At 34.0% G+C, this 18872-nt stretch overlaps 1 protein-coding gene across 1 annotated transcript in view; it reads right to left on the reverse strand.

Moving 5' to 3' along the window:
* The window catches only part of rdgA (retinal degeneration A), a 734186-nt gene that overhangs the window by 213442 nt on the left and 501872 nt on the right, over window positions 1–18872 (reverse strand). Inside the window, exons 6-7 of the mRNA XM_073974355.1 lie at window positions 10272–11214; window positions 793–2396 (exon numbers count right to left, since the gene is read on the reverse strand). Coding sequence (XP_073830456.1) covers window positions 793–2396; window positions 10272–10361 — 1694 coding nt within the window. The 5' untranslated portion in view covers window positions 10362–11214. The remainder of the gene's footprint in view (window positions 1–792; window positions 2397–10271; window positions 11215–18872) is intronic.

Raw genomic sequence — 18872 nt, forward strand, 5'->3', positions numbered from 1 at the left:
AAAAAAGTTCTAACATCCTCATCAAAGCCGAAGTCTTGGGGCCATGCTAGAATTAATGATATCACATAACTTGTTAATGTTAGTCATCAACAAAATGACTCTGTAGAAAAGTTTTAAAGATTTGTTTAGTTTCAATGAAGCAAAAAAAAATGAAAATGTGATGGCCTAAAAGAACAGACTTGAAATAATTGTCATTAACATTTTGGCTCCAATGGGGGGCGAAGAGAGAGATAGGCACTTTGCAAAAATAAATGTTTTACAAAACTTTGTACAAATAAACAACAACGGAAAAACTGTTTAACATGGACAATTTTAAGCATTAATTTTTTACAAGTTGCCAACAACCAAAAGAAAAAGTTGGTCATTTCATCCTTATCGCTCATTCGTTGTCGTCGATGTGGAGGATCTCTTACAAAATGTGTCTTTCAATAAATTATGAGGAAATTAAAATTTTAAAGTTTTGACCACAAGTAAAAACTGAAAAAAAACAACAAACAAAAAAACGGCCAACAATGATGTAAGGCAAATGACAGCAGACTGTGATGACAGAAAATGCCACAGACCTTTAGGCAAAAAAGAGAAGAAAAACGCAAAAAATAAACAAAAAGAACAAAAGACCAAAAGTGTCCCCGCTTCCACCAAAACCACATCACATCAAAATGTGATGGAAGGAAACGGAAACAAAGTAACCACAAAGTAACTGTAAAAACAACAAGGAAAACCACATGCATGCAAACTTAAACGGGCACACACACACACATAGACATGCCAACCCACCCCCTTAATACATACCCATCTGCATACATGCCAGCCGTTGTACCGGCCATTGCCAATGCCTTGTAACGTGCCTGCTCATCGGTTGGCAAAACAATATCCACTGAACGTGAACGTGTTGCATTTATATTGGGTACGGCCAGGAAACAACCATCACTGGGTTGCAGCTCTTCCGTTTTATTACCCGACGATACTTTCGAAAAGCAGGAATCAACAGAGGCGGCACGATCACGTCTCAAATCAGGTACAGTTAAATAAATATCACGCACAACTAGGGCATGTTTGTTGCTGGGTGTTATTGTTGCTGATGTTGTTGTTGCTGTAGTCAAGGGTGTAGCACCACCACCAGGTGGAGCGGGTGAACCACATATGGCCAGTGTGGAAATCTCATCAATTGATGAATTAACCCCATCCATGGAAGATTTCAGTTGTTCCTCTTGCGAAACATTCTCGAGGGAGTTACCTGTGGGTTCAACAAATATAGCTTCTTGGCGGGATATGGAACGTCTGCGTGGTCTTTGACTGGGAGATGATAATGGCGGTGGCATGTCATCATGACCTAGTGTAGGCATTGTCGCCGACATGGCGCAGGCAGAGGAGGCGATAGTAATGGCAGGTGAAAAGTCATCGGTACTGAAGGCTGGTGGTGGTGGTAAAGTTACATCGAATGATGGCGCTTGTGGCAGTAATTCTAGGGGTGATATGGGTGGTGGCGGTGGCAATTCCATAATTGGACTATCGCACACAGATAAAGCAAATGAAGGCGATGCCGGCGGTGAACCCGGATCTATGGGAAATGAATAGGAGGGAAAAGGCGGGTAGTCACCGTTGGTCGGGGATAGCGTAAATGTTATGCCGCAGGGTGTGGTCGGTGGCGGGGGCATTAATGTATTACCAAAATGTGGTGAATCATGCTCGGACTCTTCGAGACCCTCATCCTCGGATGTGGTCACAGAACTACCAATGGTATGACGTCGCATTTGACGGGGCAATCGAGCTCGGGTCTCATCTATACTACTTGTAACCATACCACCCAGACGTATATCCATTTCTAGGGCCGCATCGTCGTACACATCTAACGTTTCAACACTCTGCTTATCATCATCGGGGCAGGCATTTAATAAATCGTCATCAGTGGCTTCACCTTCTTCCAGCAGACCAACATCCGCCGCCTCCACTCCCTCCTCTTCGTCTTCTTCCACCAGATCTTCATCGATTTCGGCAGTTTCATCTTCATTGTCATCGCTAAGTTCAGAACTTGTTAAACTATAGCTGGGCGTTTTCATTTCATGACGATCGAGTAGATAACGCTGTTGAGCTCTCATCTGTTTCTCATATTCTTCCAAATAGAAACAGTGGATGCAGGGCGGTGGTGTTTTGCTCGATGAACTTCGACGATTTTTACCACGACGCGGCACTTCGAGAAATGTGCCAGAATCATCACTGCCCGCTGAGGCAGCAGCCGAATCAAAGGAGTGCGAACGTTGGGCATGCATGGCCTGCGGCACTTGCAGGAAGCCTCCCTCCGAGGAACGTTCATCCGATGAGGATTGTTGTTTCAGGAAATGCGAAGACATTCGTTGTGACTCCAGTTGCATTTCATCAAAAGAGGCTGAACGAACCTGCAATGGGGGTAGAAGAAAGAGAGGGAAGATTAGAAAATTATCACGAAAAAACAGAATATAATATAAATTATGAAAAACTGGTGATAAAACTTGAAATTCTCTTCTTGAAATTCTACGCTTGTGGTGCTTAAAGTCTTCTTGAAAAATTAGGTAAAACATCCACGCTTGTGGTGCCTAAAGTCTTCTTGAAAAATTAGGTAAAACATCCACGCTTGTGGTGCCTAAAGTCTTTTTGAAAAATTAGGTAAAACATCCACGCGTGTGGTGCCTTAAGTCTTCTTGAAAAATTAGATAAAAATCCAGGCTTGTGGTGCCTAAACTATTCTTGAAAAATTAGGTAAATCATCCACGCTTGTGGTGCCTAAAGTCTTCTTGAAAAATTAGGTAAATCATCCACGCTTGTGGTGCCTAAAGTCTTCTTGAAAAATTAGGTAAAACATCCACGCTTGTGGTGCCTTAAGTCTTCTTGAAAAATTAGATAAAAATCCACGCTTGTGGTGCCTAAATTATTCTTGAAAAATTAAATAAAAATCCACGCTTGTGGTGCCTATAGTCTTCTTGAAAAATTAGGTAAAAATTCCACTCTTGGGATGCCCAAAGTCTTCTTGAAAAATTAGGTAAAAATCCATGGTTGTGGTGCCTTAAGTCTTCTTGAAAAATTATATAAAAATCCACGTTTGTGGTGCCTAAACTATTCTTGAAAAATTAAATAAAAATCCACGCTTGTGGTGCCTAAAGTCTTCTTGAAAAATTAGGTAAAAATTCCACTCTTGGGATGCCCAAAGTCTTCTTGAAAAATTAGGTAAAAATCCATGGTTGTGGTGCCTAAAGTCCTCTTGAGAAATTAGTTTAAAATTCTACGCTTGTGGTGCCTAAAGTCCCCTTGAAAAATTAATTCAAATATCCACACTTGTTGGGCTTTTTTACAAATAAAACTTGATGGCGTATACGTGGTGTCATCAGTCATACGCAACAAATAACACGCTATTTAATTCTGGCTATTTTGGTAGGAAGTTATAAGTTTTAACTAGACATGCAATGAAAATGGATGAGAAAAATAATTTGGTCCCACCTGAATATTACTTTAAAATTACAACCATGACACATTCCTTTTTTTTTTTTTTTGAAACAAGGACGATAAGATGAGTGATGGCGATTTCTCACAAATCCTTATTCGTAGTTTTCTTTTTTCGTTTTCATTTTGTGACGGAATATATTGCGATGAGGTAATGTGTACAACAAACAATGTGTTATTGTTGTAATGAAACCCAAAGAGGCTGTCGGTCAGCTAGTCCCCCTCCAGCAAAAGATGTAGACATACGAGTATGTATATGGCAGAACGATAAAAGACTGCAGGCGCCATCCAAGCTATGTGTTTTGTGCATGTCATAAATAATACCAACAAAAATTGCGTGTGTGCGCGATACATGATGCAAATATTTTGCGTGTGTCTGGGTTCACAAAAGGCTACGATACAATCCTCTCAAATACATGCACTTACATCTGAGCAACAATGTATATACTTATTGTTAAATTTAAATTAATCCCTAAAGTGGTTGCCTTCTATGGTTTGCATCTTTAGTAACACTGCTCTTTTGTTATGACACATGACCGTAGGCATGGTAATGATGAATGTTTTCAGAGACCTCGGGCATAATAAAAGTAGATTTTATAAGAGAACTCAGAGTTTGTAATCTCAGGATTTGTAAAGAAATTCTTCAAGATGACCTCAGATATGACAAACGTGGATTTTAAAGAAAATTTTCAAGAGGAACTCATGTATGGCAAACGTGGATTTTAAAGAAATTTTTCACGAGGACCTCAGGCATAATAAACGAGTATTTTTTAAGAAATTTACAAGAGGACCTCAGGCGTAATTACCGATGATTTTTAAGTAATTTACAAGAGGACCTCGGACCTAATAAACGATGGGTTTTAAGAAATTTAAACAAAGATTTTTAACAAATTTTACAAGAGGTCTTCGGACATACCTCAGGCGTCATAAACGTGGATTTAAAGAAATTTTCAAGAGCTCTCAGGCATAATAAACGTGGATTTTTAAAGAAAATTTTCAAGAGGACCTCTGGTATGACTAACGTGGATTTTAAAGAAATTTTTCAAGAGGATCTCATGTATGGCAAACTTGATTTTTAAAGAATTTTTTCAAGAGTATCTCATGTATTGCAAACTTGATTTTTAAAGAAGTTTTGATTTTGTACCGTCTTTGCATAGAAAAGCGTGATACTGTAGGCCCATTCCACCGGAAAGGATGCTTTTGTAGACTCTTTCCAAAGAAAACGGCTCAAGGCATGGTAAACGTGGCATTTTAAAGAAGAAATTCAAGGTATGATAAACGTGTATTTTTAAAGAAAAGTTTCAAGAGGACCTCAGGCATACTAAACGTGGATTTTTTAAGAATTTTTTTCTAAAAGACCTCAGGCATTATAAACGTGGGTTTCGAAGGAATATTTTCAAAAGGACCTCAGGCATGATAAACGTGAGTTTTTAAAGATTTTTTTTCAAGAAGACTTCTGGCATTATAAACCTGCGTTTTGAAGGAATAAAAACGTGGATATTTTAAGAGGACCTCAGGCATCATAGACTTGGACTTTTTTTAAGAATTTTTCAAGAGGACCTCAGGCATCATAAACTTCGATTTTTTAAAGAATTTTTCAAGAGGACCTCAGGTATCATAAAGTTGGAATTTTTAACGAATTTTTTCAAGAGATGCGTCCTCCTCATAAACTTGGATTCTTTCAAGAATTTTTTCAAGCGGACGTCAGACATCATAAACGTAGATTTTTTTAAAGATTTTTTTAAAGAGGAACTAATGCATCATAAACTTGGATTTTTTAAAGAATTTTTTTTTAAAGAGGACCTAATGCGTCATAAACGGATTTTTTTTAGGAATTTTTTCAAGAGGTCCCAAGCATCATAAATTTGGATTTTTAAAGAATTTTTGCAAGAGGGCCTCAAGCATCATAAACTTGGATTTTTTAAGAATTTTTCAGAGGACCTCTGGCATCATAATGTTGGATTTATTAAATAATTTGTTCAAGAAGACCACAGGCATCATAAAGTTGGATTTGTTATAGAATTTGTTCAGGGAGACCACAGGCAGCATAAACGTCGATTCTTTGAAGAATTTTTTTAAGAGGACCTTAGGCATCATAAACGTGGATTTTTTTAAAGAATTTTTTCAAGAGGACCTCGGGCATCATAAACATGGATCTTTTAAAGAATTTTCTCAAGAGGACCTCAGGCATCATAAACGTGAATTTATTATAGAATTTTTTCCACAGACATCATAAACGTGGATTTATTATAGATTTTTTTCAAGAGGACCTCAGGCATCATAAACGCGGGTTTAAAGAGGACCTCAGGTATGACAAACTTGGATTTTAAAGCAATTTTGCAAGAGGGTCTCGGGCTAAAATTGTACGTTTTGAAAGAAATAATCAAGAAGACCTTCGGCATAATACACGTGAATTTTAAGGAAAATGCTTAAGAGGACATTTCCGAAGGAGTTTTCTTCTACAGACTCTCTCCAAAGGGAAATGGGTTGCTTCAGATCCTCTCGAATGGAAAGGTTGCTTCCACTGACCATTTTCAATGGATTCATTCAAAGGAATGGGTGCTTCAGCAAACCATTTACAAAGTAAAGCGTGCTTCTACAAAATCTTTCCAAAGGACAGGGTGCTTCTACAGATCCTTTATAATGGAAGGGATGCTTCTATATGCCCTTTCTAAAAGAAAGGGTGCTTCTACAGACCCTTAATGGAAAGGGTGCTTCTACAGACCCTTCAATGGAAGGATTGCTTCTACAGATCCTTACTAAAGGAAGGTGTGCTTCTAAAGACCCTCTCCAATGAATCCACAGGCTCTTTCCAACGGAAAGGATACTTGTACAGACCCTCTCATATGGAAAGGGTGTTTTTAACATAAGGGGTGTTTATACCTTTTCAAAGGTAAGGGTCCCTCTTCAGAGATTTTCCAAAGGAAAGTGTGCTCCTACAGAGGTTTTCCAAGGAAAGGGTGCTTCTGCAGAAACTTTCCAATGGAAAGTGTACTTCTAAAGACCCTCTCCAAAGGAAAAAGGGAGTTTTTGGATACGATTTTCAAACCCCTTCTAATGGAAAATATGCCTCTACATAATTATTGCTTCTAGACCCTTTCCAAGGAAAATGGTGCGTTTGTACAGCCTTTGCATAGAAAATCGTGCTAATGTAGACCCATTCCACAGGGAAGGCTGCTTTTGAATACTCTTTCCAAAGAAGCTCTCATAGACTCTTTCCAATGGAAAGTGTGCTCCTTTAGACTCTTTCCCAAGGAAAATGTGCTCTGGTAGACGCTTTTTAAATGAAAGTGTGCTTTTACAGACTCTTTTTTAAAGGTCCTTTCAAGGGAAATGTTGCTGCTACAGGCCCCTTCAAGACAAATGGTGCTTTTACCGACTCTTTCCGAATTAAAAATCTTTTCTACTGGCCGTTTCAAGGGGAATTGTGGAAAAGACAATGGAACTTTAATGCAGCTGGCAATATATTGTAACCACTGTTCCAATAAGTGGTTCATGCATTATTTTCCCACCTATGTATGTACCTGATTACTGAAAAATGACACTACTTACGTTGTTGTTGTTGATAATGATGACAAAGTAGTTGTATAAACAAACACGCATTGTTAATAATGATGATTGACATCGGTCATCATTGTCAAAGGGGGATTTGTTGACATATATGCCATGTAATATTTAAACAAACATATTAAATATGCTCTTTTGTTCATATACATATGTGTGTCCGTGTGACATTATTAACACACTTTATGGGTATCATTTTATTTAAAATTCTGGCAAGTGGACAATGAAGGACAAAAATCATGTTGTAATGTCACATGATGTTTTACAACAATAACAATAAAAATAACATGAAATAATAACTACAGTCTGTTATGTGGAAGAAAAATCTGTGAAAACATTGTTTGTCAACAACAACAGCAACAACAATGAAGATTGTGGTTGTAATGATACAACAATGGCAAAGAGATGTTACAAAACCCAAAGAGGGAAAGGCCAGAGGGAAAGGCCTGTGGAGGTGGAACATCATTTAAAATTCTTTTGATATGCCATATCAAATCATATACACCCCACGCACACACCCATACACAGGAATAATGAATTACTGCTTAACATTCTTTTGTCATTAAAGACTTATGTCCATTTTAATTATCCCAGAAGCGACCACATTATCTACATGTAAATTTGCAGTAGTGGGTTTTCTTTTTCGCTTATCCTTTTGTGCATTGTTTCGTTTAATAAGCTCTACTCAAAATGGCCATAAAGCATAACTAGCTGGCTTGCTGTTATATATAATGACAAAGGTAAAGAATCCCGAAATAAAGAATAATGTATAAAATAGTTGAGCTATAAATTACCATATAATGACATCTTTTTGTTGTTTTAAGGATAGTTACCCAAAAAGGTGTATATACTCTATCGGTCGCTTTATTACCAAGAAGTTTTTGAAGAAATAATTAAGGAACGAATATAAATTGAGAAAGGTATTACATAGGACATTAACATGTCCGTTTGAACAGATTTAACACGAAAAAGAAAGGGAATCATATGGAGACACTGAGGGGCTTGATTAAAAATTCAATTAAAACAAATAGAGATCTGTCACCTTAGAATATTTGCAATTAAGTTTTAAGGTGCGAAAGTTATGACTGGCCAAATATATGTGACGCATGGTATTGTTGTTCATACCTACGTTATGTATGATTCTGATCGAATTTAATACAATAAAATCCAGGATTGACATTGATTCCACTTCCTCCCTTTTTTGAAAATTAAACCCTCGTAATATTTTGTTGAAACTTAGTATAACTTCGAAGATGGGTCATATCGGTCCACTACTTCGGGCACCTTCCTTTCCACTAAAATGATGTGCACGATAACGCTCGAAGGCAGTAACCAATATGTACCATATTTTGCACATCGTAATATTCATACGAGATATAGATCAAGTTAGAATATGGGTCATGTCGGTCTATTCCTTTCCGTACGTACCCCACAAAAGAAAAAAAATCGCTAAAATGATGTGCACTATATTTCTCGAACGGATCAACCGACTTGGTCCAACGTCTCCTTGTAATCTTTCTTCCAAACAAACACCAGATTCGAATATGTTCTATATCGGTCCATTTCTTCGTGTGCCTCCTATTCAAAAGTTCACAAAATTTCCCATAAGTTTATGGGCATGTCTCGCGACTTTTCGCAAACTTTTGCAACAGCTTGTCTTCGCAGCCCCTATACTTTATCAAGACCTCTTAAAGATATTCTATCAACAGAATACCTCAGAAAAGTATTGTATCTACAGAATACCTCATAAATATCTTCTATCTGCAGAAGCATTGTCCCAATTTGAACTTCTATATCTCAAAAATGGTAAAATATACGAAAATATCATAAAGGCCAATCTTGTGGAGAATTTTCTCTGCTACAACATTTGCTTTAGTGCCATTTACATAGAACTCGCGGTTTCCAAGCAAAATCGTGAAAACCTAAAGAACCCCTAAAAATGTGAACTTAAATCGCGATTTATTTTAAAATCCCTCCGGCGAATTTTTTTTTTTTTTTGTTTCATGATATTTCTCATCTATGAGCATTGTAGTTTCAGAATCAGCAAAAACTTCCGAGGTGTAAGCACCTTCCATTTAAAATTAGTTAAGGCTCACCGTGTGGAAGATCTCATAAAAGTCATCTATCTACAAAAGACAGCGTAAAGGTCTTTACTACAGAAGACCTCAGAATGGTCTTTTATGAACAGAAAACCTTACAAGACCTCAAAAAAGTTCTTCATCAATAGAAGACCTCTTAAAGGTTCTCTCATGCTCATAAATGTCCTCCATATACAGAAGACCGCATAAAAGTTTTCATCTACAGAAGACCTCAGAACGTCCACTATCAACAGAAGCCATTACATTAGTGTTATGGCTTTTTGAAATTTTTTCTCAAAAATGATTTCCTGTAGTGAAAATGAATGAACTTTAGCTTATTAATGCCTAAAATAACATTCATTCCATTTTATTATAAAAAAGGTTTTGTACAAAACACTTACCCCCAGTTTTTGTAAAAAATTTTATTCTTCTCACACGAATTGTCAAATTTTGTAGATCGATTTATTCGACTTAGCACAAATGTACAGCGCTGATTTTTAAATGAGGAATTCTCTACTAAATATGGAACGCGTCTACGAAAAATTAGGTCTGTATGTCATCTGGGGGCAGAGCTATGGATAACTAAATTATTACGAAAATAGACGAACGAACAAAAATAAGTTACAAAAACAGGGGGTTAATTTTTTTTTTTGAAAAACTATTATGAAATGGAAACAATTTCAGTAGAATACCCTATAAAAAACTTTCTATTAACTTTCTTTTGTTCAATTTACATTAGTGTTGACTGAATTTTATTTAAATTTAATTAATTTTTTCATAGAAATATATTGTTCTTCAACATTTCAAATGTCACCTGAAGGCAAATGCATAACTGCTGAATTGCGAATATTTTATTTCACTCAAAAATACGTAAGTGCAAAAATTAAAATAAAAAAAAAAAATCTACAAAACAATGAACGAGTAAAACGAACAGCTTGAAAACAGAATTTTAAATTGCGAACCAAATAAAAGCAAGAATAGATGCTAAAACAACAAAAAAAAACATGTCTCTATAAAATTTTATGGAAATTCTATGCATAACAATTGTTGGTTGTTGAGTTAGAAAAATAAAACAAAACGACAAAAAAATGAACACTCAAACATCAAATCATAGTTAAAATATTTTCTCTCCCTGTTACAAGGATTCATTCGCACCTGTTTTGGCACTTCCAGACTGTTTTGAGTTTTCATTTCGGCACCAGTTGGGGTACGCGAACGCGTAAATGTTGTTCTTAAACGCTGCATTGTTGAGATGTCGTTGTACGAGTAGCAGCACTTTTGGGTTTCGGCTTAGCGGGGGAAAACACAAATGTTCCTGTTATTGTAGCTGTTGTTTTTGTTTTGTTTTATAAAGCTTTTAAAGGACAACAATTTGTTGTTTGATGTTGTTGTTGTTGTTTTTGATGATATTTTATTACAGGTATATTTTTGAAGTTTTTACTTTTTGTAAATGATGATGCGAATTGTAGTGCGGGTGTAGCTGCCGATGTCTGCTGTGATGCGATAAAATTACTTCGGCTTCTGTTGTCTGCCTTAAGTGCAATACTGCTCTCACCGTGAATGTCCTTGAAATGTTGGTTGGTTTCAAAGAAAAACCTTTTTATAAAATTTTTATTTTTATTGCTGTTGTTATCGATTGTTATTTTATCGTCTGTAAAAATGGTATTATGTTTGTTTTTGTTGTCTCGTGTTCTTTCCTTTGCTTCTTCTTTTTGCACTTTCTTTGCTATAGCCACCAATAATGTTCTTAAGGCCTCTGTCGTTATGGCTTCTATCAATATGGTGGCTGCTGCTATTACTGTTGCTTCTATTGTTGTTGTTATTTCCTTTAAAACCCTTGAGGTTACCAACTCATCAAATCCCATTTTTTATTTTAAAGAAATGGCTAACGACGGAGCACAAACAGGCTTTTAATAAGCGTAAACAACTTGTTTTTACCTCCTTAACTGGAAAAAGAAAAGGGTTTAATATCCATTTTCAAGGATGTTTTCCATTGCCAGATTTATCAGAGATGACATTTGTATCGTTTTTCCTTTATTTATTTTCTCAAAATCCCCAATTGATGTTTGTCTTTTTCCTTTAGGCCAAGCGTTGTAATCTACAAATATACAATAAAAAATATGAAAGAATTGTTATTAATTTTTTGTCATATATTTGTTATTTTAAAATAATTATGTATATGTAAATATTTACATAATCGTAAACAAATTGTTTATAAGACATTAAAAATGTGAAACAAATCAGGGCAAAATATTTCTCATTCATACGCGGCAAAATTGTCGATGCCAAAGATGCCATTCAATCATGGGTGCAAGTGATCTGGCATTTCATCTTTTTAGCATCTTCATCGATGAATTTTATATGAGCGTGGGCCACAAAAGATGCTATTCATTTATAAATCGTGAATCTTTTAAAAAATATTTTTTATAAATGGTGAATCTTTTAAAAGAATTTTTTTAATATTATGGATTTTTTAAAAAATATTTTTTTTAAAATCGTTGGTTTTTAAAAAATATTTTTTTAAAATCATTGGTTTTTAAAAAATATTTTTTTATAAATCGTGGATTTTTTAAAAATATTTTTTTATTAATCGTGATTTTGTTTTTCAAAATAGTCAGGCTTAATCACATAGTCGTTGTTTTAATATCTTATTAAAACAACTTTAATTTATTAATGGGAAAAAATTGGCGGTGTTTACCAAGGGGTAAGGCAGGGAATACTATAGTTTCAGATCTCGCCACAGATCTTCATCAGTTCCCTTATTTCTTGTTTTTCAACAAGAAACTTTTTATACCCAAGTGTCAATTGCTAGCTCAAATAGATACGTGCGCAAAGAAACACTCTGATCGAGAATTTCTTTGGCACGTCCTAAACTCTAGCAACTTCACTTGCAAACAAAACCAAATTTTTCCCACTACTATGCGTTCGTCGATTCTCGTGATTTTTTTAAAATATTTTTTTATTAATCGTGGATTCTTTAAAAATATTTTTTTATTAATCGTGGATTTTTTAAAAATATTTTTTTATTAATCGTGGATTTTTTAAAAATATTTTTTTATTAATCGTGGATTTTTTAAAAATATTTTTTATTAATCGTGGATTTTTTAAAAATATTTTTTTATTAATCGTGGATTTTTTAAAAATATTTTTTTATTAATCGTGGATTTTTTAAAAATATTTTTTTATTAATCGTGGATTTTTTAAAAATATTTTTTATTAATCGTGGATTTTTTAAAAATATTTTTTTATTAATCGTGGATTTTTAAAAATATTTTTTTATTAATCGTGGATTTTTTAAAAATATTTTTTTATTAATCGTGGATTTTTTAAAAATATTTTTCATTAATCGTGGATTTTTTAAAAATATTTTTTATTAATCGTGGATTTTTTAAAAATATTTTTTTATTAATCGTGGATTTTTTAAAAATATTTTTTTATTAATCGTGGATTTTTTAAAAATATTTTTTTATTAATCGTGGATTTTTTAAAAATATTTTTTTATTAATCGTGGATTTTTTAAAAATATTTTTTTATTAATCGTGGATTTTTTAAAAATATTTTTTTATTAATCGTGGATTTTTTAAAAATATTTTTTTATTAATCGTGGATTTTTTAAAAATATTTTTTTATTAATCGTGGATTTTTTAAAAATATTTTTTTATTAATCGTGAATTTTTTAAAAATATTTTTTTATTAATCGTGGATTTTTTAAAAATATTTTTTTATTAATCGTGGATTTTTTAAAATTTTTTTTTTATTAATCGTGGATTTTTTAAAAATATTTTTTTTATTAATCGTGGATTTTTTAAAAATATTTTTTATTAATCGTGGATTTTTTAAAAATATTTTTTTATTAATCGTGGATTTTTTAAAAATATTTTTTTATTAATCGTGGATTTTTTAAAAATATTTTTTTATTAATCGTGGATTTTTTAAAAATATTTTTTTATTAATCGTGGATTTTTTAAAAATATTTTTTTATTAATCGTGGATTTTTTAAAAATATTTTTTTATTAATCGTGGATTTTTTAAAAATATTTTTTATTAATCGTGGATTTTTTAAAAATATTTTTTTATTAATCGTGGATTTTTTAAAAATATTTTTTTATTAATCGTGGATTTTTTAAAAATATTTTTTTATTAATCGTGGATTTTTTAAAAATATTTCTTTATTAATCGTGGATTTTTTAAAAATATACTTTTTAAAAATATTTTTTATTAATCGTGGATTTTTAAAAATATACTTTTTAAAAATATTTTTTATTAATCGTGGATTTTTAAAAAAATACTTTTTAAAAATATTTTTTTATTAATCGTAAATTTTTTAAAAAAATATTGTTTTAAATTGTGGATTTTTTAAAAAATATTTTTATAAATTGTAGATTTTTTAAAAAATATATATTTTTTTTTTAAAGTCTTGAATTTTTTAAAAAATTTTGTTTATAAATTGAGGATTTTTTAAAAAGCATTTTTTAAAAATCTTAGATTTTTTAAATAATATTTTTGTTTAAATCATGCATTTTTTTAAAAAATATTTTTTATAAATCGTGGATTTTTTAAAAAAATATTTTTGTATAAATTGTGGATTTTTAGAAAAATATTTTTGTATAAATTGTGGATTTCTAAAAAAATATTTTTATTAAAAAAAATATTTTTGTATAAATCGTGGATTTTTTTAAAAATAATTTTTGTATAGATCGTGGAATTTTTAAAAATAATTTTTGTATAAATCGTGTTTTTTAAAAATAATTTTTGTATAAATCGTGTTTTTTTTAAATAATTTTTGTATAAGTCGTGGTTGTTTTAAAAATAATTTTTATATAAATCGTGGATATTTTTTTAAAAATAATTTTTATATAAATCGTGGATATTTTTTTAAAAATAATTTGTGTATAAATCGTGGATTTTTTAAAAATTATTTTTGTATAAATCGTGGATTTTTTAAAAGTAATTTGTGTATAAATCGTGGATATTTTTAAAAATAATTTTTGTATAAATCGTGGATATTTTTAAGAATATTTTTTTATTATTCGTGGATTTTTAATTTTTTTTTTTTATTTTTCGTGGATTTTTTAAAAATATTTTTCGTGGAGTTTTTAAAAAAACATTTTTGTATAAATCGTGGATTTATTGAAAAATATTTTCTAAAAATCGTGGATTTTTTAAAAAATATTTTTTACAAATCGTGGATTTTTTAAAAAATATTTTTTACAAATCGTGGATTTATACTTTTTTAAAAATCGTGGATTTTTGAAAATATTTTTAACTTGTAAGAAAGTATCAGTCAGCTGTGCTGACGGAGTATACACTCAGCCACTGACCAAAAAAAAAAACAACAACAACAAAACTAAACCCAATAATTATGCCGTATAAAAAAATATTGATTTCATATCTGTAGGTAACGTAATGTGGGCTATATTTAGTATAGCCATTGACATATACCAGCATTTTAATCTTGCGGATTTGCCATTTTGGTTGGTGCCGTCAGGGTTTCTGGAGCTTTTAGGCCAATATCTCAAGAATAAGGACTTCCGCATGAAAACAAGTGTACCGTCGTAACTCCGCCAAAGACGGTCCCAAGCCCGGTTGCAAAAGGAGGAGGGAATTGTCACGAGCCCAGAGGGTGGACTGATTTATCCACAGTTCACCTTGGGACTAGCGACATATATAAAAACACTTTTAAGATCAAGGTAGTGGGAGTTGTGCTGAGGATCTGAATGGCCGACAAGTGTCTAAAGAAGTCTGGTCGCTAGCAATTCCCCCTCGACGCCAGGGCACGGGTCGAGCTGTACTTATTTATAGCCTAGTCTGCGCAAGCCGTCACTGCGTACGATGGTCCATCCCCTTACGGCACACTCGTGGGATCAATACATGGAGAAAAATACAAAAACAAACAAACACCAAAACAAAACTCCTCGGTTGCAGCCTGGCAACTCCTCCGAGGATGAACTCTTAGCATCCAGCCAGGAGCTGGTAGCTAGCCAACTAAGTGTAGTCAGCTCTGCAAACAGCTGTGACTCACTTCAACAACAAAATACCAACAAAACAGCGACTCTGTCCGTCAAGAAAGATGGACAATCTACTGAACCCAACCTAAAAAAGAAAAGTCCGTCCGACGTTCGGAAATCCCTGTACCAAAAGGCGAAGTTTATTCTCGGCAAGATAGCCAAGAATGCTGCTAACGGTACAGTGGATGAACGGGATGAGGCGGACAAGCTCAAATATACACAAATTGTTGAGGAGTATGAGAAAGCCAAAATCTCACATATCAACGATCGCCCATCTTCTTCCAAGCGAGAGCGTTCCCGGACGGAGGACACAAAGCCCGCAAAGCGAAAGAAGCTCAAACACAACACCACTACATCATCTACAACAAAACGCCCCTTCAATGAAGTTGTTAAGGACAACATGCTGGTTGCCATAGCTAACGAAAAGGAGGGTAAGCTGTCCCCTATCACCACGGCGGAATGGGGTACTGTAGAAACCAAATTGTCGGAACTGGTTATGGAACACGTTGATGCATATACTGCCAATAGATCTACACATCAAAGCAACTGCGGCCTCCAATGCTGCAAGGCTACGTGCTCTAGGCATGTGGAGAGATAGAGCCTACGGACATGCCTGCGTGCTTCTCAAACTACCAAGAAAAATAGCAACCAACGCTGATTACTGTACTCCTGCAATAACCTTTGATCAGCCCTTTAAAGTTCAATTTCCAAGCAGGAAAGAATGGAACAATAGTACACCACTGAAGGGGTACGACATCAATGTATACACGGACGGCTCTAAGATGAACTGTGGAGTCGGCTCTGGTGTCTACTCGGAAGAAGCAAATATATCTACATCAATAAAGCTACCAGAAGATTGCAGTGTTTTTCAGGCAGAGATACTGGCTATTAAGGAAGCTTGCAAAATACTTCTACAGCATCACTCACCAAACTCAATAGGAATTTTTGTCGACAGTCAAGCGGCGCTCCTAGCATTGAGTTCAAATATCGTCACATCAAAGCTGGTGAAGGAATGTAAAGAAGAACTCGCTGAGCTAGGACGTCTGACCAGAGTAGTTCTCATTTGGATTCCAGGTCATAGGGGTCTTGAAGGTAACGAAAAAGCAGACGAACTAGCTAGAGCGGGATCTGCCTCTAACGAACTCTCAAGGGCGTCAGTCGCAACACCATTGGGAGTAGTTAAAGGGTATATCTTCAAATACTATCTTTCACAAGCTGAGATCAGATGGGACAAGACTGAAACTCGTAAAATATCAAAATCTACATGGCCACACTACAACATCAAACGTACAAAGTTCCTGATCAGCCAAAATCGACGGAACCTGGCAAGGCTAATTGCGGTACTAACAGGTCACTGGGCCATTGGTAATCACGCAAAGCGTCTACATATTCCATACAATGACTACTGTCGCAGCTGCGGAAACGAAGAAGAGGAAGAAACGGTTGAACACCTCCTCTGCTCCTGCCCTGCACAACTGCAAAAAAGACTGAAAACCCTGGGACGGCCGTTCCTGCACGATCTTACCGAGATAACCGAACTAGATCTGGGAGACCTTCTGAGGTTTCTCACTTCATCAGGCTGGATATAAATTATCAACACAACAAACATAATAACAGTCTCTACACGAGTGGTGTGGTTTTCAAAACGGTATATTTAAAATACTAATTGAGGCTATGAAGGCTATAGCCACCACGTAAACCAACCAACCAACCGTCGTAAAGGAAGCCGCAAGGACAACCTACTGAAAAAAATCAAAACGATCCGAGAAGAGCTCTTAAAGTTCACTTTATCCGAATTTTGTATGGGAGGTACCTTAAGGAGTGGACCGATATAGTCCATATTCGAACCCGATCTATATCTGAAAGATATAATACGATGTGCAAAGTTTGGATCAAATCGGTTGCTATCTTCGAGAGTTATCGTTCACATCATTTTAAAGAAAATTTTTGAATTTTTGTGGGAGAGGTACCCGCAGTAGTGGACCGATATGGTCCAAAATAAGTTTTAACAAAATATTACGATACCCAAAAAATTTGGTTCGAATCGGATGATCCGTATCGTGTGCACCAGCCAGCTAGCCCGACGGACGGACGGACGGACATGTCAAAATAGACTCCAAATTGTCTGAAACGAATTTCGTCCAAACATACTTGGGGTCTTAAACCGTCATTTCGACGAGGCACATTTTTGGTCGTAACAAAGTGTGTACACCCTCTCTAGCCTAAAGGCTGAGGGTATAAAAATCGTGGAATTTATAAATAATATTTTTATAAATCGTGAAATTTAAAAAAAATATATATTTTATAACAATTCAAGGTGCACTTGAACCAACTTTAAATAAAAGGATCTTACACCTAGGAAGTTTTTGCGGATTCTGGAACGACAATGTTCATAGATGAGAAAAATCAAAATAAATCGTGATCAAAGTTCACATTTTTAGGTTTTTTTAGGATTTCATGATTTTGTTTGAAAACCGCAATTCCTATTGAGATGGGATAAGAGCAAATATTGTAGCTGTGAAAATACTCTATAAGATTGAACTTTATAGTATTTTCGTAGGTTTTAAAATTTTTTGAGATATAGAAGTTCAAATTGGGGCAATGCACTGACTGTATTGCCTCCTTTTAAAACGATGTCATGTACCGTAAAAAATGAACAAATCATAATCATAACATAGGAACAAATCATAAAGCAAAAAAGATCGTGAAAACCTAAAAAACCCTAAAAATTTGAACTTTGACTGCAATTTATTCAAAAAGCGCCCCAGCGATTTTTTTTTTTTTTTTGATTTTTCTCATCTATGAACATTGTAGTTTCAGAATCCGCAAAAATTTCCCAGGTGTAAGCACCTTCCATTTAAAAACTATATCTTATAAATCTTGGAATTAAAAAAAAATAAAAAATATTTTTTATAAATCTTGGAATTTAAGAAAATAAAACATATTTTTTATAAATCTTCGAATTAAAAACTAAAAAATATTTTTTATAAATCGTGCATTACTTAAGAAAATATTTTGGGCTTAATAAGACCTACATGAGGTCTTTTATACAAAGAATATCTTTAAGAGGCATTATATACACATACGTACAAGTATATTAAGTCCTTTTTCCGCATGTGATATGTATTTTGATTTAAAATTTCTCTACGCTTTTTATACCCTCCACCATATGGAGGGTATAATTAAATTTGTCATTCCGTTTGTAACACATCGAAATATTCGTCGGAGACCCTATAAAGTATATATATTATTGATCAGCATAAAATTCTATGTCGATTTGATCATGTCCGTCTGTCCGTCCGTCCGTCAGTCCGTCCGTCTGTCTGTCTGTTGAAATCAAGATACAGCTTGCAATTTTAAAGATAGAGAGTCAAAATTTGGTACAGAAGTTTTTATTACTTGCAGGATGGTTGGTATTGAAAATGGGATATATCGGTCCACGTTTTGATATAGCCCCCATAGAACGGTACCTCCCGATTTTCGGTATTTTTAAGGTTTTAGCTTCATTATCCTACCAAAAAGGCTGAAATTTGGTACGTAGTCTTCTTTAGGGGTATAAAACTTTCCCCCAGAATTTTGTCGGTATCGGTCCACACCTTCATATAGCCCCCATAGAACGGTACCTCCCGATTTTCGGTATTTTTAAGGTTTTAGCTTTATTATCCTACCAAAATGGCTGAAATTTGGTACGTAATCTTCATTAGGGGTATAAAACTTTCTCCCAGAATTTTGTCGGTATCGGTCCACA

This window comes from Musca autumnalis, unplaced genomic scaffold (assembly GCF_047663935.1).
Source record: "Musca autumnalis isolate F117 unplaced genomic scaffold, ASM4766393v1 scaffold_3, whole genome shotgun sequence".
Classification (NCBI taxonomy): Eukaryota; Metazoa; Arthropoda; class Insecta; order Diptera; family Muscidae; genus Musca; species Musca autumnalis.